The sequence below is a fragment of the Cercospora beticola genome, chromosome 1, assembly GCF_033473495.1.
Source record: "Cercospora beticola chromosome 1, complete sequence".
Taxonomy (NCBI): Eukaryota; Fungi; Ascomycota; class Dothideomycetes; order Mycosphaerellales; family Mycosphaerellaceae; genus Cercospora; species Cercospora beticola.
The window spans coordinates 481,232-502,762 of record NC_088935.1 but is presented as its reverse complement, the minus strand read 5'-3'; the positions used below and the strand labels follow the sequence as shown (position 1 = coordinate 502,762).

Sequence of the window (21,531 nt, the reverse complement as noted above, 5' to 3'; positions counted from 1 at the left end):
GGCCCCAAAATCCAGAAATGCAGGTGAGTAGTGTCCAATATTTGTTTCGATCATCAGTGCTTCATGAGTCCAGAAGAGTTCCACGTATTAGCGAGCGGAAAGGTCAAGCTCACTTCGTAAACTTCTCAGCCCTCTCCCTCTCTTCCACAATCTGCGCCTGCAACTTGCGCATTTGCGTAAAGGCAGCGTCACGCTCAGTCTGTAGCTCCGCAACTTCCATCTGGCTGGAGTTGACCCTTTCGACAACGTGCTGCACATCCTCTTCCGCTTCACGCAACAAGCCTTCCAATTCTCGCACCTTGCGCTCAAGCAGTTGGGTGCGGCTCATTTCGAGTAGAGAAGTGTCGCTGAGTTTCTTGCTTCCCAGTTTGGGGCTGACCCGCAGGAGAGGAGAAACGGGCGAAAGTTTGCTCGAATCAGGAATGGTGATGGTGAGACGTGAGAGGGCTGGGGTATCGGCTTCGTCGATGCGCTTGACTTGGGCATCGTGGTTGGCGAGCGTGGTCTCGGAGTGCTGTTGCGCTGCAAGGACGCTGTCTTCCATGCCAGCGAGACGTTTCTGCATCTCTTCTATCCTTTTCGTGGACAGTTTCTGTTCCTTCTCACCCTTCGCAATGGCCGCTGCGAGTCGCTCGCGCAGCTTGGTGTTGGCTTGAACTTGTGCCTCGAGTGCCACAGCAAGCTCGTCCATTCGAGCAGCTGAGGCCATCAGTTCTTTCGCAGCCTCGGGATCCGCTCCCTTCGCCCTCTCGCGGTAGTCATTAGCAACCTGCTTGGCATGATCTCGTTCATTTTCCGCGCGCGAGATGGTCAACTTGAGCTGACTGTCATCTTCAGGGCCTCCTGAAGGACTGGAGGGTCCAAGGTCGTCCCGATCTGACAGCATGTTTCGAAGGCCGCGAGTCTCCTGTTCGGCACGATCCAGGTCCATCTTCAGTCCACCCAGATTCTTCTCGTACTGCCATTTCTGCTCAAGAGCATCTTCAGTACGTTTCCGAAGGGTTGAGACTTCGGCCTTCAGGAAGGAAACCTCTTTTGCGTACACCGCTCGCCTTGGCGTGGAGCTCTCAGCCTTGTCTTTCGCGGCAACGATCTTCTTCATGGCGCGCTCGTGCTCCTTTTGTTGTCTGTCGTAACGCTTGATGAGAAGCTGCAGAGCCTTGTGGAGGGCGTCTCTCTGATCGATCGTGTCTTTGTCGCCGTCAAGAGATCCAGCGCGTTCTCGAGTGGCACCAGCACGGTCATTCTTGATCGATCCGACACGACGCAGACTGCCATTCCTTGCTAGCGAACCAGATCGGTGCATGCTCATACGGCCAGCATTCGCCACTCCTTCCTCGGCGATGCTGTTGAATCGAGAGTGACGGCTGTCGCCCTTCAGGTGAGCAAGTTCCTGTTGCAAGCGCGAGTTCTCGTAAACGACGGCCTGGTTGTCTGCAGCCTCTGCCTCGAGACCCTCCAGGCGGGACTTCAGTGATGGAACCACCTCGTTTCGCAGGTTCTCCGCCTCGTTGCGGAACCTCTTCAGCTCCTCCATAGTGGCACTGTAGAGATCTTCAAAGTTCTCCTTGGTCATCTTCTCTTGCCCCAAACGCCTCCTAGTCTCGTCAAGGGTACTTTCCAGCTCGTTCACCTTAACGACCAGGTCCTGCTGATTCTCTTTCTTGTCCAATTGATCTTCCAGATCCCTGACCAATTCTTCCAAGTCTCGTCTCCTATTCAGCTCGATCTGCAGTTTCGAAGCCATCTCCAATTTGATGTTTGCCTTCTCTTGCTCAACCCTGCGGACCTTCTTGTCCAATTGCTCGAGCCTCGCATCGACGTCGGTGATTGGGAATTTTGTCGAGCTAGCACCACTGTCTGAGAAGTAGTCGCTACTTCGTCGTCCTCCGATCTCGGATTGTGGAATGATGGGCATCTCAGCCCGTACGTGATCGAGCTCATCCTCCAATTCCATCTCCCGTCGTATCGAATTCGCGAGCTCCTCGCTGATGTGCTTCAGCTCTCGTTCCAGTTCGCGGACATGGGCATTCGAAGCACTGTCACCCAGCAGCAAAGGAGTGTCCGGATTGTGGAAGTACGAGGCATTCGCTTTGTGCACGTCCAGGCCTGGCGGAGTCAGCCGAGCGTATACTCGTTCCCCCGCCATCTCGATGGGCAAGGTTTTAGCCACGCCGGGAGATGGTATAGGGGAAAGGGACCGATCTGAGAATGTAGTGGTGGGAGACGACGTGCCTTCAGTCCCTCCTGATCCATTCCACCCAAAGAATCTCCCCAGGCCTCCCGCGCCTGTGGGTGATTTGGGTCGCTTTATAGACCCAGCCGAGCCTTGCGAATAGGCTTCAAGCTCCTCATCTGTCAGCCTCCTCTGTACGCCGTCCATTTGCAGAGTCATTGTGGGTGCTTTGCTTAGTGAAAGCATGGATGATCGCCTGCTTGCTCCCGAATCGGAAAATTGTTGTTCGTTACTATCAATACTGGCAATTGAATGCTTATGTGCGTGGGAAATCGTGTTATCATGCTTCGCGTGAAAGGGGGGACTGGAGGGCCGTGGGCTACTGTACGCCGAAGAGGGTACAGTGCTGGCTATGTGCGAGTCTATTGACGCACTGCGGTCGTGGGTCGAGTACCCAGCGGGGATTGTGTACGACGACCTGTCAACTGTCAGCTTTTGACTGTCACCAACGGCTGTCTCACACGCGTCTGAGCTCCATACCTGTCAAGGTCGTCGCGCGCGTGGACTGCCTCGTGGCCGAACAGGGGTCCTGCGACCTCACTGCTCTGCCGCCGGTGGGCGTGTGGTGTTGTCTGCACTGGCAGTGGACTGTCCAGCGAGTATGGCCTCCAATGCGGGTCGGCAAGCCGCGGGGATGCCTTCTCGGCTATGGAAAACGAAGCGGCACGAGGCGACTTGGCTTGCTGGAATGCTGCGAGATGACCGTTCGGACGGACAGTGCTCGGGACTTGTGAGCGGAATGCGGAGAAGGAAGGCGCGTTGATGGCCGCGAGAGAAGTCTTCTTGCGCGCGGCGAGGCCTGTAGCTGGCGGAGCTTCTGTCGCGTGGGCGACGGTGACGGCGGGCGAGGCGGCGCCGCTGGAGTCGTAGTTGCTGGAGGAGTAGTGGAGGAGGGAGTCGCGCTCGAAGGGGGCGTGAGCGGAGGTGGTATGGAGGTTGTCGAGGTCGTGAGCAGCAGGAGGAGCAGCCGTGACAGCAGGAGGGTGGAGGATGCGCGGCGTAGAGGTGGTGGTGATGCTAGGCCTCGTAGCGGAGGCGTGGTCTGCGTAGTGGTCCATGATCACCATCGAGGGCGTCCGCTCTCGACCGCTAGAGGGAGCGTGTCTAAATTGTGTGACTTGGACCGTCGGCCTCGACGTTTCCCAAAGCGTGCATGCAAGGCGCCAATCGCAAGCGCCAACGCTCACCCAGCAGATGCGGCGACGCTGTTTCGGGCATGGCCCGTTGCGCTGGTGGCCAAGCAGACTGCGCGCTGTGGCGCCGCGGGAGATGGAGGGAGCAGTGCGCAATCAGTGCGATGCTTGTGAGCCCTCCAGCAATCTGACGTCCAGACAGCAGCCAGCGCTTCCTCCGAGCAAATCACGGCAGCGCATTGCCCTTTCCTGCTGCACCCTCATATACCGCCAGCATTCCTCCCTCACCACTCACCACCGCCCATCCCTCCACACCCAGCTCCCACCACCTGGTTTGCTGTCACCACCGTCCGCCTGTCAATCTTTCGGCGCGTGCATGCACAATTGCACGCCCCACTTAGCACTCGCCAGCTGCCAGGGGCACAAACTCAATCACGGATTTAGCCCAGGAACCCGCCCGCATCAGTCCCATCTCGGCTTTCGTGCAGAACCCTAACCTCATCCAACGGATAAGGGGTCTACATACGCTTTGCTACTCTCGTCCACCCCTTCACCTCCACCAATTGCACACCACTGCACACTTGACGCCTCGCAACAGCCACGAATGTCAACAGAACTACGATGCAAAGCTCTCGATCTCTCCAGCATGTCCTGTCGAAAGCTCTGAAACCTGTCTCAACGGTCTTGACATCGCGAACATCGACCCAGGAACTGGCTGACAATTGTTTCAAACCTCAACTTGACCGATGATCGCAATCCAGCATAATTCTCCGTCTCTAGTAGACGCGCGCGGCTGCTGCACAACATCCGCAACTGTAACACGTGCCTGCAGACCTGCCAGCAACTGCTATGTGTCGGAGCTACCTTCAACTCTGCAACAAGCAATATATTTCACTCTCTCTTGCCGTGCCGTTCTGTCGGTCTCATCGGTGACCATCTTCACAGCCCTCTCAAACATGTCTTTCCTCCTCATCATCGCTTCCATTTCCCAGCACTCACAACCCTCATCTACACATTTTTCCACACCTTCGCAAAATCCTTACGAATACGCATACGCATCACTTGGCGCACTGAAACCAACCAGCAACCTGCAGCAAACACATGTGAAATTATCCCTCCTCGTCGATCATTTTTGATTGGCAAGCCTAACCTAAGTCCACGGAAGTGGCGCCGTTGAGATAAAGACGTGCCGTACACGGCCCCACGGCAAAACCGAGCACCGTGCTCGACGACGAGAGTTCACGCTCACAGCGCCTATAAACGCCTCTTCGTAGAAAAAAGAAAGCTGTGACCTTATCTACTACATTGCTGTCTATCCAAATGCGGCAAATACAAAAAGCTGTTTGAGAGATACGAGATTTTGCGGAGTAGACTCCAGGCGTTCTGTGGCAAAGTGGAGACTGGAGACTAGTAGCCAAGAACTAGACAGGATGAGGAAAGTAATGCGCATGCCTCCTAAGTGATTGATTTGTTGCGAGAGAATCAAATGTCCATCAATGTGCATCAACGTCTATCGTTATACAACGACCAAGGGCGATGGACTGTTATTCGTCGAAACGTATGTTGCTGCTTCGACAACCCTTCTATCGCACATGCAACTCACATCACAACATCAGCAACATCCATATCCATCTCCCTCGTCATCAACCTCGCATCAGCGCCTTCACTTCTTCTTCCCCTCCAAATCCGCATAAAACTCCCACCCAAAGTTTTTGCTTGGATCATTAAACCTCAACTTCCGATCAATCTTCTCAATCCTCTCCAAATCACTTTTCTCCAACACAAAATCCCCCTCCAAATTCTGTTTAATCCGTGCCTCCGTCTTACTCTTCGGTATAACACTCCTCCCCATCGTAACACCCCACGCCAACGCAACTTGCGCTCCACTCTTACCTCCATACTTCTTTCCAATCTCCACCAACTCCGGATCCTCGATCAATTTCCCGATATTCTTCCCACTATCGTAAATTTCATTCGAGTTTCCAAAGGGAGAGTATTGTGTGACGTGGATGCCTTTTTCCTTGTGGAAGGAGTAGAAGGCTGTTTGTTGAAGGTAGGGGTGGCATTCGTATTGGTGGGCTGCGGGGACGATGGAGCAGTTTTGGAGGAGACGGGTTAGTTCGGATTGGGAGAAGTTTGAGATTCCGATTGCCCGGGTTTTGCCTTTCTTTTGGAGGGCTTCCATGGCGGCGTAGGTGTTGATGTAGTCGGCATCTCCGGTGAGGACTTTGTCGTTTTCTTTGGGGAACATGGAGTCGCCGTCTTTGAAGGCTGTGGTTCCTCGTGTTAGTGTGGAGTCTGGTGATGTGATGGTGGGGAGGCTTACGTGAAGGCCAGTGCATGAGGTAGAGGTCTACATAGTCGGTGTCGAGATCTTTCAGGCTTGCATCGAGGGCCTGCAATGACAGTTCATGTCAGCGAATCTGCAGTTTATCTCCCCAACATTGTCGTGATAATGATCAAGACTCACCTTCTCCACACTCTCCGGATTATGCGAGTTATTCCACAACTTCGTCGTGATAAAAATCTCCTCTCTTGGAACACCAGACTTCTTAATACCCTTCGCCACAGCAGGCTCCGTACCATAAATCCTCGCAGTATCAATATGTCTATACCCAGCCTTCAAAGCCAAGTACACAGCATCTTCCTGCGCATCTTTATCCTGCCAAGTTCCGAAACCAACGGCAGGAATGGAAGCTCCCGTATTGAGCTTCAGCTGAGTAGTCGAAGCCATTCTGAATTGTTGCGATGCGGTCTTGCTAAGATGAGATGTAACTTGTTGAGCTCTTCGGAGAGAATTTGTTGTGTTTGCGAGAAGTCTGGATGCCATTGGGAAAGACTTGAGGAAAAGAACAAAAGAGCCGCTTCTTGTAGAAACTATGTTGGGAGACTACTGTGTACTACGAAGTACGATGATGGCACATCGAGCTTGCGTGCTGACTGTGATGGCCTCACAGGGTTCTCTTCTTACCTCACACACGGGCGAGATGGGAATTGTTCTTTCTGGCTTGTGCGACTTTGGTTGGTTCGTCGCGGAGGGCCGAAGGGAGAGCTGCTTTCATCGTGACGTAGCCGAACTGCAGGCACGCGATCTTGCGATGATGCTCCAGAAGAATCAAGCATTGCCTTTGAGCCGCTCAGTCTCGGCACTTCGGCCTGTGAATTGGATGCTTCGAGACCTCATCGTGCGAATGTCTCTCTTTCGCCAGCCTGTCGGTTGTGTCAAGACGTCACTGCGAGATCGTTGTTGCTGTTGATGCCGACGACGACGCGTACGCGCTTTCCCGAGCACTGCTGCTGCTTCGGCTGAAATTCGGCAGTCGCGTCTGTGTCCACTCCATCTCTTCCTCTCTCTCAGGTCCCTTCACTCATCGAACCGTTGAAGACACCCTCCGTCACCCTGTGCCATGCAGCGGTATTCAAGCGACCCGTCCTCCGAAATGAAAGTGCGGGCTAGGACAATTTACCCGTGAAGAAATTGTCAACGAGCGAGGAGAGGAGAAACGATGTGCCGACCGTTGAGCTTACCACGATTCGTGCGTTTCGTCTGAAGATCTATAATTGAGACATCAATATAGGAGTTCCAGATGTTCGAGAAGAAGCGAAAGGACTGCTCGGTTACGCGTGATTGTATCAGCGATGAGTAGAGTGGCTGACGCGACAGACGATGAAGGAAGTTTGCCTGCAGCGAACACGTCGCAGACAAGAAGCGCTGCAAAGCTGAAAATAGATGCTGGAGAAGACCTGAGCATCTTGGTCGCCATACCGGTTTCTTCACAACGTCCAACTTTCAGGCAACGGAGAACGTGGCTGGACACATGCTCAGTACGCGCGGCCACAATGCGACCTTTCGCACTGCTTGTCTCGACATGTCCCAGATGAAGGCCATCTGGTAGCTGGAATAGCCAAAGGCCACGCGCGTGAAGAAGGCCGAGCTTGAGTCGCATGACTTGCAACTGTGTCCCCTTGTCGTGTGAAAAAGCCTCTCTCGCCAATTGCTTAGCAGCGACACACGACTGCGACCCTCGCCTCGCCATGCTTCACGAAACTGCGTGTGCTTACCCTACATGCAAACAATACGAGGCCATGAGCGACAACGAGGCTGCAACAAGTCAGCATAACCCATGTGCGCTGCATCTCGTGATGCCGACTCGCAAAATTGCTTCACCTTCCATGACTCTTCAAACCATTCGCCTGCTAAATTCAATCATAAAGCACCACCATTTCCAGCCTCAAACGTGTCTTCGAAACAGGCATCTTCCCTTCAGACACGCCACGCATTATGAAACCATTTAGAGCAACTTGGCATAGCAGGCTGGACCTCACGATGAAAGCACATTAGCTACAGACTTCGCTGCTTCACTGACAATTCAACCTTGCACTTGCACTTCCCATTCTTGTTCATCTTCGCAACTCTGAACTCCTCTCGTTGAACATCATCATTACCCAACGTCTCAATTCGCACTCTAACTTAGCAAAGATGCTCCTCACCACCCGTCTCTTGACAGCAACCGCTGCCTTTGCAGCCCTCACCTACGCTCAAGACCAAAACCAAAACCAACAAGCCGGCTCCGAATCCCAAACCCAAGATGCCGCAGAGCTGTACGTTCCATTGCTCATATCCACAATCAAACAAAAGTCCACCTTAACTAATCCTTATCGTTTGCTCTCTTTAGCCTCTCTGTCGTCTCAATTCTCCAAACGGCCCTCCCATCCTCCCTCCTCAACGAAGCCCTAACCAACTCCGCTGGCGTCTCCTCTCAAATCGCCTCGCAATTCGCCGCAGGTGAAACCCCAGGCTGGTTTTCTAGTCTGCCGAATGAGGTCAAGACTTATCTTGTTCCGACCTTGACGGATTTGCCTACTCAGACTGGAGTGTCATCGATGATGACGGAGACGGGTAGTATGACTACGGGAACAGGTGAGATTCCTTTTCTGTCTCTTCTTCTATTCGGCGAGGTTGGGTTTATGGTGTATGGAATGCTGACTGATGTGGTTGTAGATCGCTCGAGCAGTACACGTAGCAGCAGGACGAGTACTGCGACGGAGAGCTCGAGGACTAGTGAGGCGGGTGCGGGTGCTGCGGCTGCGACTGGGGCTGTGGTGGCTGGTATGGCGGGTCTTGCAGGTTTCTTCGGTGTTCTGGCTCTCTGAGGGTCAAAGGCTCTGTAAGGGTTAAGGCCCTGTCAATGGTAACGGTGGGCAGGTTCGAGTATCCAATTGGTCACTGGTTCCATCGCGGATGTTGCGAGAGAATGCTGTTGGACTACTCTGTTCGTGCGATGTGTATGGAACTAAGATGCGTTCAATCACCTATGCCTACGAACAAGCCGCTACCCATAACCTAACCTTCTGCTGCATTTAAGTTTCCACTTCACAAAGCTCAGCATAATTGTTCATGAACCCGCCACCACTCATGACCCCATATCCATCGTTCTCCGTCCAAGACCAAACGTAACGTTTCGGACGATCGGCAATGGCTCTCACGTGGGAGCACATGGGCACCTTGAACCTTGAACGCGTGACGCGCGTGCAGCAGACTATCGCGCTGTGGGATAGCAAGCGGCATCATCGCCTCGGTAGTGGCACTGAACCAGACATCAACGTGCGATAACCATGAGAGATCGCGCCATTGCTCAAGCGTCGTTTCACTCATGAAAGCGCTTCCCGATCCAGGAATGCAGGTTGCAAAGCCTACGATCGTGCATGTCTCATCATCAATTCGTACGACAAGAGCGAGGTCTTCCACAGACTTTGCGGACCTGTCGGTGGGCCTCGGTCCATCTGTACTTCTTCCCTGCGCAGAGAAGATGATATCCCCAATCGTAGTGGCGGCGGGTACCACCCACTCATCTCGTAGGTATCGTGAACCTGCAACGCCTTTTATTACCTGCTTTTCCTGGAGTAGCCAGTCGCATTGTGACTCGAAGCGTAGACGATCATTTGTATCAGCAGTTTCAAATGGTTCATCCTTTTCGCATGACAAGTTTGGACCATTAGACTTCTGCGTTTTCAAAACATCCTGCAGCTTCAACGGTTCCCGCCCATCAACGACCCTCCAAATTGCGAAACGAACACGCCAATTCGCTACCTCTTTTAAGCCTGCGGGACATGCGAGGTCGTGCCCTGCCAGATACGACGCCATCCGGGGGTGATGAAATGTGATCGCGAGTGCCTCTACGGTGTTCTGCAGCCCCTGGAAATTGAACCGCTTAACTCGTGAAAGTTCAAGTACGAGGTCGAAAGCACTTTGCTTGTAGGACGGCACTTTCACTGCCTTTAGGTTGTACGAATCAATACCCAAGGTGCCATATATCCTGTCTCGGGCATCGGAACAGAGCAAGTGCTGGACAGATTGTAAGTACGGCTTGGTACCATCTGCATTCTCCTGAGGTTCAGCTTGCACCAGAAGCATGTCCAGCATGGCGGAGACCGGCCTCCCCCACAATCCACTGAGACCTCGAATTATTACCAACGCAGCGATGTAGATGCATTTGAGGTCGAGAATCGAGAACGAGGTCCCACCGACTAGGAAAAGACAATCGACGCCTCCGCCATGGATTTCTTGGGCGACCCAAAGCCGCTGAAAGTATGGTCTTTGCAGCAAAGCGTTGAGGTCTTTGCAAAATTGAGTACGGAACTTCGAATGCTTATAGATCGGGCTTGTTTCGTATGAACATCTGCAAGGCTGGTGGTCAGATACCCACCGCATCACAGCGACTATGGCTATCCTTCCAGAACCGCACCAATTTTTCCATACTTTTCCTGGTGAGAGGGCCTCCATGGCATCTTGGGAGGGTCCGGTGTCAACAAAGGCGAAGCTTGGTATGTTCGCAAGAATGCGATCGCTGGCCTCGTCTGCTGGTCCAATGCACGCAAGCACACGACGGGCCTCGTTGTATACAGAGTACATCATTGCCACCTGCTTTCCTTTTTCGTCCAAATCTTGTTGGTTGATACATAGCACATCGACCCAGATGTATTTGGCATTCTGTAAACGAGCCTGACGAAGGGCATAATGGCAGTTTCCTCCCACTTTCAGTTCTACACCTTGGACCAAGATTTTCCGCGTTGGTTTTGCTTCGCCCCACGCATACGAAATGGCATCGTAGGCCGGCGCGGCGTCGAAATCGTAAACTGCTAGCTCGAATTCCAGAGACAGCGCGTCCTCGAGCGACTTTTCCTGCTCGGGAATCGCATTGTCATTGAGCAGACGCATGAGTTGGATCTGTGGACGATCGCCAGCGAGTTGAAGGGAATCATAGATATTTTTGTGGTCTTGATGTGCACTCATGCCGAGGGACGGGTGAAGTGCTCGGTGGGAGGAGTATCTTCGCCACTTTGATACTTGCTAGTCGGGCGACAATATGCTCTGAGCCTTGAGTACTTTGTGCGGCAAGTCTCCCAAACAACAAGACCCAGAAGCCCTGACTGCGGTCCGGCTGCGCCTCACGAACATGAGATTAGAGGTGTCGTGCCACCCAGGATTATGCGAGGCCACTGCGTACTCGGCTGCATGACACGTGACGCAAGGTCATTCTTCGTCCAAATTTGCACAGTGAAAAGCTAATGGAAGTACAAGATCATGAGCACAGCTATTCGTAGACAGCAAGACGGAGCCTCGCAAGTGACTCCACTGCTGATCCTCTCGCGAAGTCGTCGGACGTCCAGATCCTGAACGATCTAGCACCATCCCGCTGATTTTCACGCTAGTCTGCGTTGTTCCACGTGCGTAACTGTATTATCGTCCGTGGCCTGACTGTCTTTCGCATTCATTAGGAGAGTAGCGATTGAGGTCGCATTGTCCTGATCGACGCCAGCATCAAACCAATCCTCGTCTGGCCCCTGTTGAACGAATGGTTCGAGCGCTGAGATATGGACGCGTCATTCGCCTCTTCGAGCGCTCGTTCACTCTGATCGGCCGAAAGTCGGCCAATGGTATGGAAAGGCCCGAAACATTCGTCTTCGTGCCTGCAATCTGCCATGGTGCCTCACAGCACCGATGAGACACAGCTGAAAGAAGTACCAAAGTGGTAAAGTCCAAGGGTCTAAGGATGCGAGGTCTGCCTCCTCATTTCGCCTTCCTGACCAGTGTTCGCTTCGAAACACTTCCCTGCCTGTCAAGTAGCGTGATGGTGGATCGCCTAGATCCAGTACCTCTGCGTGAACTTCGGATGACCTTGACGCGATTTCCAAATGCCACGGCGACACTCTGGGAATCGAGAGTCACTGCTGGTCCAGGATGGTCGACATATAGTGAGCCGCTACCATCTTGGCCTGATTCTGCCGCAGGCACGTCAAGCGTTTGCAGCTCGCCGTCTATGGACAACTTGTATGCTTCCCACAAGTCTGCGGCCTCCTCAGTCTTCGCGCTGTCGCGTGCATTGCGTTTCCTCTGGCGGATCTGTGACGTGGAGGGCTGTCTTCTGTGGCTGCGATCAGGTGGCGCTAGTAGTTCAATTGATGGTTTTGGCGGTCTACGCAATCCCATAATGGCATGACCGTTAGCTGTTGCCCAAGCACCCGACACAGCCAGAGTATGAGCTTCGACGTCGGCTGGACTGAAAGATCGACAGGCGGCAGAACGTTGTGCTAAACAGACGCAGCCTTCCGGAGTGTCGTTAATGGTCCAAGTAGTCATGACGCATTTGTTGGAGCCTATCGCCTCTCCGACTGCTGCGATTCTTCTCAGCGCAAGGTTGCCGCAAGCTGGGCACAATCGTGAAGTCCCAATCAGAAGCTTGTCCACATCTGGACCTCCAGCGCTGATGTCGAATTTGGCAACGTGTGCAAGGGTGCCACTTTCCAGGAACACTGCCGATTTAGATGTGGTGACGACTAGGAGTTCCATGTCCAGGTCACGGTACAGCTGCATATCAACATGGCTCGTCAAATGGCCGCCGAGGTGTCCTTCTTCAAGCTCGAGCTGAAGCTGTGCGGTTCTGGCCACGGTCCACTCGCAGACTGACCAGCCGTGAGCAGTGATCTTTGCTTCCATGCCAACAGTGTACAGCTGTCGCCCATGTGCAGTGTCTTGAACCATTGCGCCCATAAGAGGCAGCTGCGAGAGCTCATCGCTGTACGAGCTCTCATCCTCAATGTAGCTCATAGCGATGCGTCCAGCAGAACTCAGCGCCAAAAAGTGCATTTTCACTCCATCATCCGTCGGGAGTGAGACGAAGGTGAATATGGCAGCCGGGTGATCATCTGGGTATTTCATCACATCGGTCTTGAGGAGCCCACTGCTGGAATGGTACACCAAGACGCGGTCATCAGCGCAATGGCATGCGATCCATTCTCCTGTGTTGTCGATGGCAAGATGCCGTATCGGCCACGTAATGTGCTTCAGAACGTGATCTGGCACTGCCACAGTATTATGTGCCTGATGGATAGGATTCTCCACAGCAATGGTAATGCTCCGGTCCAGGGCGACCGTGACAAAATGCCCGGCTTCGTTGCTGGCGATCTTCACAATATCTAGCCTGTGTGGCAGAACCACAGTGTTGCAGGTCAAGACGTCTTCGATCTGTTCCAGCGCGAAATCGTTGTCCTCGTCACCCACGTCGCTATACAGCAAGAAATTCATTAACACCGCAACGAAAGCTACGATGAACACAATGGCTACCATGACCGGGTAGAAATGATGAACAGCAAAGCTGTGCAAGATGTGTGTCCATGTGTGATCGTTGATAGGAACTCCAGTGCGATCGGACCCTCCCAGGACCACTACGAGCGGCGCAAAGAGGCGGATAACAAAACTGTCAGCACCAGGCTTCGCCAATCGCATGACCTCTTTCGCCGTATCGAAGTCTTGCATTCTCATCCAGTCCGCAGGTGTCAGCGTGGCGTTCATGGGCGGCGGTGCAAAGGTGTCGATGTCATTTATTGGGCTGGCATTACTCCTGAAGAGATTCAGGACATCTCGAATCGTGGCGCCGGCGCCCTTTCGCTCGAAGAAGTGGTAGTTCAACGACAGCACAAATGTGGTAGTGACAGCTGTTCCAGCCATCCTTGTGCTCACTGGAAGCCTGCCTTGCAGAAGCGCATCCACCCATGTATGATGCACCGCAGGCGATTGTTTTCTTCGGCGAGGTCTGTTGTGCCTCGCTGCTAGTGCATCTTGCAGCTCAAGCCGCCTTATATCCACGCTCAGTACAGCGACGAAAAAAGTGAGCAAGAAGAAGGCGTCGAAGAGGGTTGCTATCGCTGCAAAAGCGCAGAATGCTGCGACACCGGGAGATACAACAGTTGAAAGCAGACCAAGAACTGTAACATTTTGCAGTGCTGCTGCCACGGACATGGGTCCGATGTCGCCCAGAGCATTGGCGATACGGAGCTCAGTTGCAATCGTGGGAGGGTAGGCGAGCACGGCGTTGATCATTCTGAAGATATTCTCGATGCCAAGAACAAGCACAACGAATGGATACGCGTTCTGCGGAATCATGGACAAGTTGATCTGGAAGTGGGTTGTCAACATCGATAAGCGTGCAGACAGACGACGAGGTCCCATCGCTTACCTGTAGAATGTGGCAGATCGTGAAGCTAGACAAGATAGAACAAGTCATCTGAGTAACAGCAGTCACGACCAGGCCGCCGCGCGAGTGGAACGCCTTCATCCTGCGGAAGCTCAAGATAACATAGATAGCCATAGCAGAATACGCCAATGTGAGAGCTAGATGCTCTGAAATGCTCAGTGGCGTGAAGCTGAATTCGTACACGCGGTGGCGCGTAACATGGCCATCCGATGGAAAGAGCGTACACTCTGGACAAGCACCATCTGCTAAAGTCTGCATTCTGTTGTGCCATCTGTCGCCAATTCCGCCACCACCTTTGTTGAGCAAGGTGATCACGAGTGCATCGGCGGCCTTCAGCGTAGTCCTGTCGAACTGCTTGCCGGCAAAGACTGATGCTGGGCGAAGGACCACATTGAGCGAGGAGGATGTATATCTCTGATCGTTGATGGTGCCAATGATGTCGTCGTCTGCATCAATCAGATCTGCAGAATTGTTCCAGTACATCAGCGGAGAATGGAAGGCCCAGGGCACAGCACTTGATCGCAATTTGTCGTCCAGAGCGTGCATAATGTCGCCAAGGTTTTCATTCCCGACCAGTCTCTGCTGTACAGCAAGACCACGTTTGAGCACATCCTTATTGAGGGCGTCCATGTATGAGCCATGCACCCATATTTGTCGCAGCTCAATGTCAACACTGGTCGATGCATTGTCTACCGGCTTGGCTGTCGTCCAGACATGATGAGGCACGGCGGCCAGACCGGCTGTTGGGTCCTCTGACAAGAAAATAGTCGGATAGGAGAAACCCATGGCTATTGCCACGGAGAGGAGCATGACCCATAGCCAATGCTGAGCAGTCGTTTTGCCATGGCGGTAGAATGCTCTCCGGACCGGATGGTTGACGGAAAGGCGAGGCGGCTGAGTCGTGCCTCTTATGGGTGAGAGCAAGTACCAAAGCATCAGTGCAATGGAAGCTCAGTCCTGCGCGGAATTGGGTGTAATGATGCTTTCAGCACTCCAGGCCTCTGGAGCAAGCTGTCGGATACTCATGGCATATGAGTGGGAGAGTCAGACTGTGTTGTCTGTGACTGAAGAAGCTATGATTGGACTGTACAAGTAGTCCGTCGTCCAGACGCACCGATTCGTACAGCGGTCCAATGCTAAGTGCGCGATTTCAGTGGCGGGCGCGAAAAAGGTGAGTCTGTGTGACATCGAACGATGCAAATGTCGAAAGGATTGATGGCAGAAGGGTAGAACTAAGCCACATGCACGGCCCAGCTGCCTGAGCCACACCTTCAACCTGAGAGCTTGCTGGCTGCTCGCCAACTACGTCAAAGACGACGGAGCTCTGTCTGTCTGTCTATACCAATAATCGTACTCCCACGCTCTTTTCATACTCCGCCGACCTGCCATCATGTCGATAGACCCGCCGGCATATATTGTCTCGCTGCAGAACAACATTCGCGCGCGGCCCATATCATGGGAGGGAGCTGTGCGAGCGAAGACCATCACTGATGAGGACCTAAAGAAGATCAAGGCGATCGACAAGGTGCGAAAGGAGCAGCGGAAACAGACCATCGAGAATTATGTCCAGACATACACTGCCCTGCTCCTTGGGGAGGGCCAGACCCGAAGCATCTTCGAGAGCGCGGCCAAGAGGACAGACATTCTCCAGTACATGCTGGTCCTGACTGGAGATATTGTGGATGGTGAGCCAGCGCCATGTCTGTCGCTCTCGCACCGAGCTCTACTGACCGCTGCGCAGACATTCCCGCCCTGACCGAGTCTCTCATCAAGCACCCACACCCATACAAACCACTGCTTCCACTCCTCAAACAGTCGAACAACCCCGAAGACCCCATTCCTCTCCTCACATCCTCCGTGCTCGCCTCGTTGCTGTCGCACGCTCTTGTTGCACAATCCAAATCCAACCCTGAGATCGACGAAGCCCTACCGAAGCTCTACTCCTACGTCGCCGAGCTGGCCAAGACATCCGACTCCAACCTCCAAGACATCGCGGTGCAGGAATACAGCGCGCTGTTGAGGACCTCCAAGTCAAGACAGCAATTCTGGAAACAACGGAAAGAGACGCTTGGCCCCTTGATGGAGGTGCTGCACAACGCAACAGGTGGAAAGGACTCGGACAGCACAATGTACAATGGTGGCTCAGCCGCAAGCATACGCAGCATGCCAGAGTCAATCAAGATCAGCGGTGTCGGGTTGCAGCTGCTATATCACATTCTCATGGTGCTGTGGCAGCTGTCGTTCGAGGGTAAGCTCGTGGGAAAGGGTTTGGACGAAGAGCACGACATTGTGCCACTATACACCCAGCTTCTACGAATCTCGCCCAAAGAGAAGACAACGCGCTTACTTCTTGGCACGCTCAACAACCTGCTCTCATCTAACAAGACGACACTAATGCCTGCTGCCCTTCCCGCGAGATTGCCTGCAGTACTCACAAATCTCAAAGGCAGACATTTGACGGATGAGGACCTGCTAGAGGATCTCGAAAGTCTGAAAAACATGGTCGACGAGTACACGAAAACCCAGACGACCTTTGACGAATACGCCGCAGAGGTCAACTCTGGGCATCTCCGCTGGTCGCCGCCCCACAAGAACGAGGCTTTCTGGCGGGAAAACGCGCATCGCATCATCGAGGAGGAGAAGGGTGCTCTGTGCAGAAAGCTGGCAGAGATCATGTCCAAAGACTGGGCAAACGACAAGCAAGTTCTCGCAATCGGCTGCAGCGATGTCGCCAATCTGGTGAAAGTATGTCCAGAGAAGCGAACACAGTTGGAGAAATTTGGGCTCAAGTCCCGGGTAATGGCACTCATGCAGGATGAGAATGAAACCGTAAGATGGGAGAGTTTGAGAGCGGTGGGCGAGTGGCTGCGGTATAGCTTCGAGCAGTAAGTCAGGCAAACTGTATGGTAGAGACACAAAGACTACTGATTCAAGATTCCACACACATCCCGCGGGGCTGCGTGCGTTCTCTATTGCATTCCTACTAATGACAGCTGTAACTTTGTTGACCGATCTGGAGACTCGCGAGCGCACGTGGCGAGTATCAGCGACGAATGCCAGCGACTTGAACTCCCCCACGACTTCTATCGCGAGCTATGTTGCAGCAAAGCATCTACGCGAATGCGCGGCAGATCAGTTTGCAGCCGGGATATATCTAAACTAACAGAATGATCATGAGGGCACTCATATACGACGTCCAAATACACTGACAGAACATGGAACATGGTCGCCACTTCCAGACAAGCTGCGACGGCAGTGAACACTGCAGAGGTATCTGGAAAAAGGTCATAGCGTGTCGCAGCACCTCGCCCCGCGCCCAAGACAGCAACTTCTCGCCCTCTGAAAAGTCTCAACGCATAACAACAAGTGGACTTACCCAAGCAGCCGTCGGATATCATGAACCCTTTATCGCCAAGCCCGTCGCCACGAGATAGGTTCTTCTCCCATGCCAAAACAGCGGACAGAGTTGGAACCACTTTTTCTACCACAGATGGAATGCACAGCTCGCTCATGCCCGAAGCAGATGAGTAGCTGTATACGGCTAGGAGGTAGGAGATCCTTCTCGACCCATCCCAACAGAACTGCAAGCGAAGGCGAGATCGGAGCGCGCCCCGCTTAGGATCGGATAAGATTAGATAACTGGATGGCCAAGACAATATGGTTCGACAGGATCCACATTGAGAGCAGTGTGAGCCGCAGTCCGCTCGGATGGTATCTCACTCGGTGAGCCCACAAATTTGGGAGGTGTGGTAGATCGACGTGCCATGCTTCGAAACGAGCCGTTCTCGTGCTCTTGGCCTCGCCCGACGTCGCTTACTGTACGCTGCATTTTCGATCCTTCTTGGGCTGGTGTAGCTCTTTATCTGAGGCCCTGGCCAACTCAGACTACTTTTTACTATCAGCAGATATGACCATCATGAAAGGACTCCAAAGTTTCCTTGGAGGTCGGAAACAGCCCTCGAGCCCGAGTCCTGCGATCGACAATGGACAGCATCGCACCGACGACAAGGAAGCAGGCGTTGAGATGACTGCAAGCGCGAAAGACGACGATGAACAACGCCCAGATGAACACGCGCAGCCCGGTGTACAGAAAATCGAGGCTGTGACTTTGACCTGGTCCAAGAATGCGGTATACCTCATTCTAGTCCTGTAAGTGTCCACGCATCGAAGCCGACAAACTCTTAATAGGTATGGTCTGATCGCTAACTACGATTTCGTATCGCAGGATCTGGTTTCTCACCTTAGTCAATAATATGAAGACCAGCATAGTGTACAGCCTGACCCCATACGCAACGAGCTCCTTTGCTGGCCATTCGCTGTTGACTGTCATCGGTATCGTTGCATCCTCCATGGCTGGAGCAGTCTACATTCCTATGGCCAAAGCGCTCGATCTCTGGGGTCGAGCCGAAGGTTTTCTCGTCATGACGGTTTTCTGTATGCTCGGAATTGTTCTATTGGCCGTGTCAACCAATATTCAGACCTACAGTGCAGGAGAGGTACATATCAATCACCTGCGCGAAGAATCAACCATGTCGTGATATTGATAGCTAATCTTGAACCAGGTCTTCTACACAGTCGGCTTCGGAGGTCTATCATACAGCTGGGTCGTTCTCGCAGCGGATGTGACCAGCTTGCGGAATCGAGGTCTGGCGTTCGCTTTCACATCTTCTCCGGCGATCATTTCTGCGTTTGCTGGCTCGAAAGCCGCAGCACAGGTTCTGCATCTCTCGACTTGGCGCTGGGGTTACGGAATGTGGGCGATAATTCTGCCAGTCTTTGCTATGCCAGTTTATTTCTTGCTTTCCTATCACATGCGCAAGGCGGAAAAGAATGGTACCCTCGTGCGAGCGAAGAGAAATTGGGCAGTCAATTTACAATCCATTCGATGGGTCGTGGTGGAATTTGACTGTAAGTGGCCATCCTCCTCGTATCGCACGTCGTGTTTACTGATGTACGCATACGATAGTGCTGGGCGTCATCCTCTTCGCAGGTGGAATGGTCGTCTTCCTCCTTCCATTCACCCTCGCCGCAACTGCACCAAAAGGCTGGAGCACCGACTATATTATCGCCATGATCGTGGTTGGCTTTCTCCTCCTCGCATCCTTCACAGTCTACGAGATCTTCTGGGCACCGGTGCCCTTCTTGAACCACAAAATCCTCACCGACCGGACTGTAATCGGAGCCTGTGGTCTCAATTTGACCTACCAGATCTCCTACGCATGCTACGCCAGCTACTTCTCCTCGTTTCTCCAGGTTGTGTACGAAGTCGATGTGGCTACGGCGGGATACATTGGCAACATCCTCAGCGTCGTATCTTTCGTCTCCCTCTTCGTCTCTGGCGCTCTCATTCGATGGACTGGACGCTTCAAATGGATCTTATGGATTTGCGTGCCACTATATATTCTTGGTCTGGGCCTGATGATTCATTTCCGCACGCCGGGCGGGTACATTGGCTACATTGTCATGTGCGAAATCCTCTTCTCCGTTGCTGGAAGTGTCTTTATCCTCTGCTGCCAGTTGGCGGTTCTGGTCTCGGTCGATCATCAGCACGTCGCCGCGGTTTTCGCATTCTTGTTCGTGGTGGGTAGCATTGGTGGTTCTATCGGAAGTGCCATATGTGGTGGCATCTGGACCAATACTTTCAGCTCATCTTTACGGCACAATTTGCCCGCATCGGATTTGCCGAACTTGACTTTGATTTATACGAGTTTGCCGCAGCAGCTCAGCTATTTACCAGGCACTCCGACGCGTGATGCGATCGTCGCAGCATATGTCTATGCACAACCTATTCTGATTGCGACCGGCACTGGTTTCATGGCTCTGGGCTTCCTCTGGGTGGCAATGATCAGGAACGTGAACGTCAAGACAATGACTCAGACGAAGGGCAATGTGTTCTGATCTATAGATGGCTCCATCTACGCTGGCTACAAGACGAAGTTCTCAAGAACCGTAGTGCTCCGCCGCTACGAACTCTGCAACGGCCATTCCTCAAGGAAGCGCGTGATACTGCGAGAAAGGGAGCACGACATGACGCTCGTATGCTCCTCCTGCTCATACACGCTCTTCTGCACAGTGTGCAACCCCTTGCAGTCTTCAAGCATCTTACAAAGGTCCAGCATATTGTCTTCCATTCGAATATCCTTCCACATTCGTTGTCGCGCTTCGTATTCGTCCAGAGGCTCATTGTTCCACCGCGGAGGATGTTGCTCCCACCCACCACAGAAGAGCATGAGCGACGGTGGAGCAGCTGCCGTCGGCGCCTGCGCCTTTTCTAAGAAGTCTTGCGCATATTTCAATACACATCGACTATTCCACCAAATCGAAGGACTGCTAGCCATGAAACACTCAAAAGAATGCGGCCGGATGAACAGAGCGTACAGCGCGAACAGCCCTCCATAAGAGTGCCCGTAAAGCGCCTCTCTACCAATCACAATGTTCGGGAATTTCTCTCTGACTGCCGATTTGACCGGTCCTTCTAGGAAATCCAAAAATCGATCTGCGTCCCCAAAACCCTCAATCGAAGGCGTAGTTGGTGGAGTGAGATCTCGACTTCGTCTTTGGAAATCGTACAGCTTTTCAGGCTGTAAAGGATATCCAACGGCGACGATAATGCCGCCATCTGCGAAGCGTGAAGATGTAGCGCGTCGCCAGGCGATTTCAGTTGCGGTCAAGAACATAGCGTTGCCGTCGACGATATATCTGCGTGAAAATCGGGTAAGATGTTGTGGTCCTGACTTTCATCACATGTCACAGGACACTCACACTACTGGCATCGCCTTGTCAGTCGGTGCACAGCCATTCTGCCAATGCAACGGCCATGAGACCTGGATAACATATCCTTCTCCGCTTTGAGATTCCAAGGGGAATTGCAGAGAGTTGGGAAGTGTGATCGTGGCCGTCTCTGGCGCCTTCGATGCACTCATAGCTGTACGCATTCTTGTCACTCGCGGAGTATCATGCGACGTGTTGAGGGAACGCCGAAGCTCCAAGAATTATCTTATGCTCAGTCGCCGGAATCTATGCATGCCGCTGTGCATAGTTGCGGAAGAACTGTGTGGAGCTGCTGATCGTACGATGAGAGATGTAACCATATCAAGGCGAGTGAAAATCTTAGCTTTCTCATGCCGCCTCGCTTGGCCACTGCGATGGAGAGCTGCCAAAACTCCCAGGCTACTGCATGATATGCGCGCTAGGAAACGATAGCCTCGCCTGCAGGGTTAGTGGATTGGCAGTGGGCCCCATAATTTGATGATTAATCATATTGATCTGATTACTCCTTAGCACAGCAGGATGAGTCGGCGTCCGACATCGGACTAGTTGGCCTCGCCTTGTGCCGTAGGCGTTACATATATCCACGTAAGAGCTTCCTCACGAGAGAATTGGTGACTTTCGTTGCAATTCTTCCCGACTTAATGTCGTTTGCCGAGCTCTGCTGGAATCGCAGGGGCGTACGTGTAGCTCAATAGCATGGGAAGAAGGATTGTAAGAAAGAACTTCAGTTTGTATCAGATGCGGTCGGGAGTTGACTTTGGGTTGGCGCATTTGAGCAAGTTCTTGACAAGCGATAGAGCATTCTTTGCCTTATATTATCGATAGAGAAGTGTAGATGTTCCTGTTCATGCTAACG

At 52.9% G+C, this 21,531-nt stretch overlaps 8 protein-coding genes across 8 annotated transcripts; 3 read left to right on the top strand and 5 right to left on the bottom strand.

Annotated features, from left to right (window-relative positions):
- Positions 1-109: 109 nt before the first annotated feature.
- On the bottom strand, positions 110-3,303 carry RHO25_000225 (uncharacterized protein; the record flags this gene model as incomplete). Its single annotated transcript, XM_023592850.2, has 2 exons — positions 110-2,654; positions 2,717-3,303. The coding sequence occupies 2 exons, from the start codon at positions 3,301-3,303 to the stop codon at positions 110-112; spliced, it is 3,132 nt and encodes a 1,043-aa protein (XP_023459773.1).
- Positions 3,304-5,032: 1,729 nt separating this feature from the next.
- On the bottom strand, positions 5,033-6,103 carry RHO25_000224 (uncharacterized protein; the record flags this gene model as incomplete). Its single annotated transcript, XM_023592849.2, has 3 exons — positions 5,033-5,640; positions 5,696-5,765; positions 5,840-6,103. The coding sequence occupies 3 exons, from the start codon at positions 6,101-6,103 to the stop codon at positions 5,033-5,035; spliced, it is 942 nt and encodes a 313-aa protein (XP_023459772.2).
- Positions 6,104-7,849: 1,746 nt separating this feature from the next.
- RHO25_000223 (uncharacterized protein) lies at positions 7,850-8,523 on the top strand (the record flags this gene model as incomplete). The annotated part of the gene is made up of 2 exons (XM_023592848.1): positions 7,850-7,971; positions 8,046-8,523. 2 exons carry the CDS (start codon positions 7,850-7,852, stop codon positions 8,521-8,523), a joined length of 600 nt encoding a protein of 199 aa, XP_023459771.1.
- Positions 8,524-8,752: 229 nt separating this feature from the next.
- On the bottom strand, positions 8,753-10,663 carry RHO25_000222 (uncharacterized protein; the record flags this gene model as incomplete). The annotated part of the gene is made up of 1 exon (XM_023592847.2): positions 8,753-10,663. The coding sequence occupies one exon, from the start codon at positions 10,661-10,663 to the stop codon at positions 8,753-8,755; it is 1,911 nt and encodes a 636-aa protein (XP_023459770.1).
- Positions 10,664-11,440: 777 nt separating this feature from the next.
- On the bottom strand, positions 11,441-14,690 carry RHO25_000221 (uncharacterized protein; the record flags this gene model as incomplete). The annotated part of the gene is made up of 2 exons (XM_023592846.2): positions 11,441-13,825; positions 13,887-14,690. The coding sequence occupies 2 exons, from the start codon at positions 14,688-14,690 to the stop codon at positions 11,441-11,443; spliced, it is 3,189 nt and encodes a 1,062-aa protein (XP_023459769.2).
- Positions 14,691-15,294: 604 nt separating this feature from the next.
- On the top strand, positions 15,295-16,793 carry RHO25_000220 (uncharacterized protein; the record flags this gene model as incomplete). Its single annotated transcript, XM_023592845.2, has 2 exons — positions 15,295-15,589; positions 15,646-16,793. 2 exons carry the CDS (start codon positions 15,295-15,297, stop codon positions 16,791-16,793), a joined length of 1,443 nt encoding a protein of 480 aa, XP_023459768.1.
- Positions 16,794-17,811: 1,018 nt separating this feature from the next.
- Positions 17,812-19,802, top strand: RHO25_000219 (uncharacterized protein; the record flags this gene model as incomplete). The annotated part of the gene is made up of 4 exons (XM_065601989.1): positions 17,812-18,053; positions 18,130-18,400; positions 18,467-18,812; positions 18,871-19,802. 4 exons carry the CDS (start codon positions 17,812-17,814, stop codon positions 19,800-19,802), a joined length of 1,791 nt encoding a protein of 596 aa, XP_065458061.1.
- A 65-nt stretch (positions 19,803-19,867) lies between these two features.
- RHO25_000218 (uncharacterized protein) lies at positions 19,868-20,677 on the bottom strand (the record flags this gene model as incomplete). The annotated part of the gene is made up of 2 exons (XM_023592843.2): positions 19,868-20,603; positions 20,667-20,677. The coding sequence occupies 2 exons, from the start codon at positions 20,675-20,677 to the stop codon at positions 19,868-19,870; spliced, it is 747 nt and encodes a 248-aa protein (XP_023458987.2).
- Between the last annotated feature and the right edge of the window lie 854 nt (positions 20,678-21,531).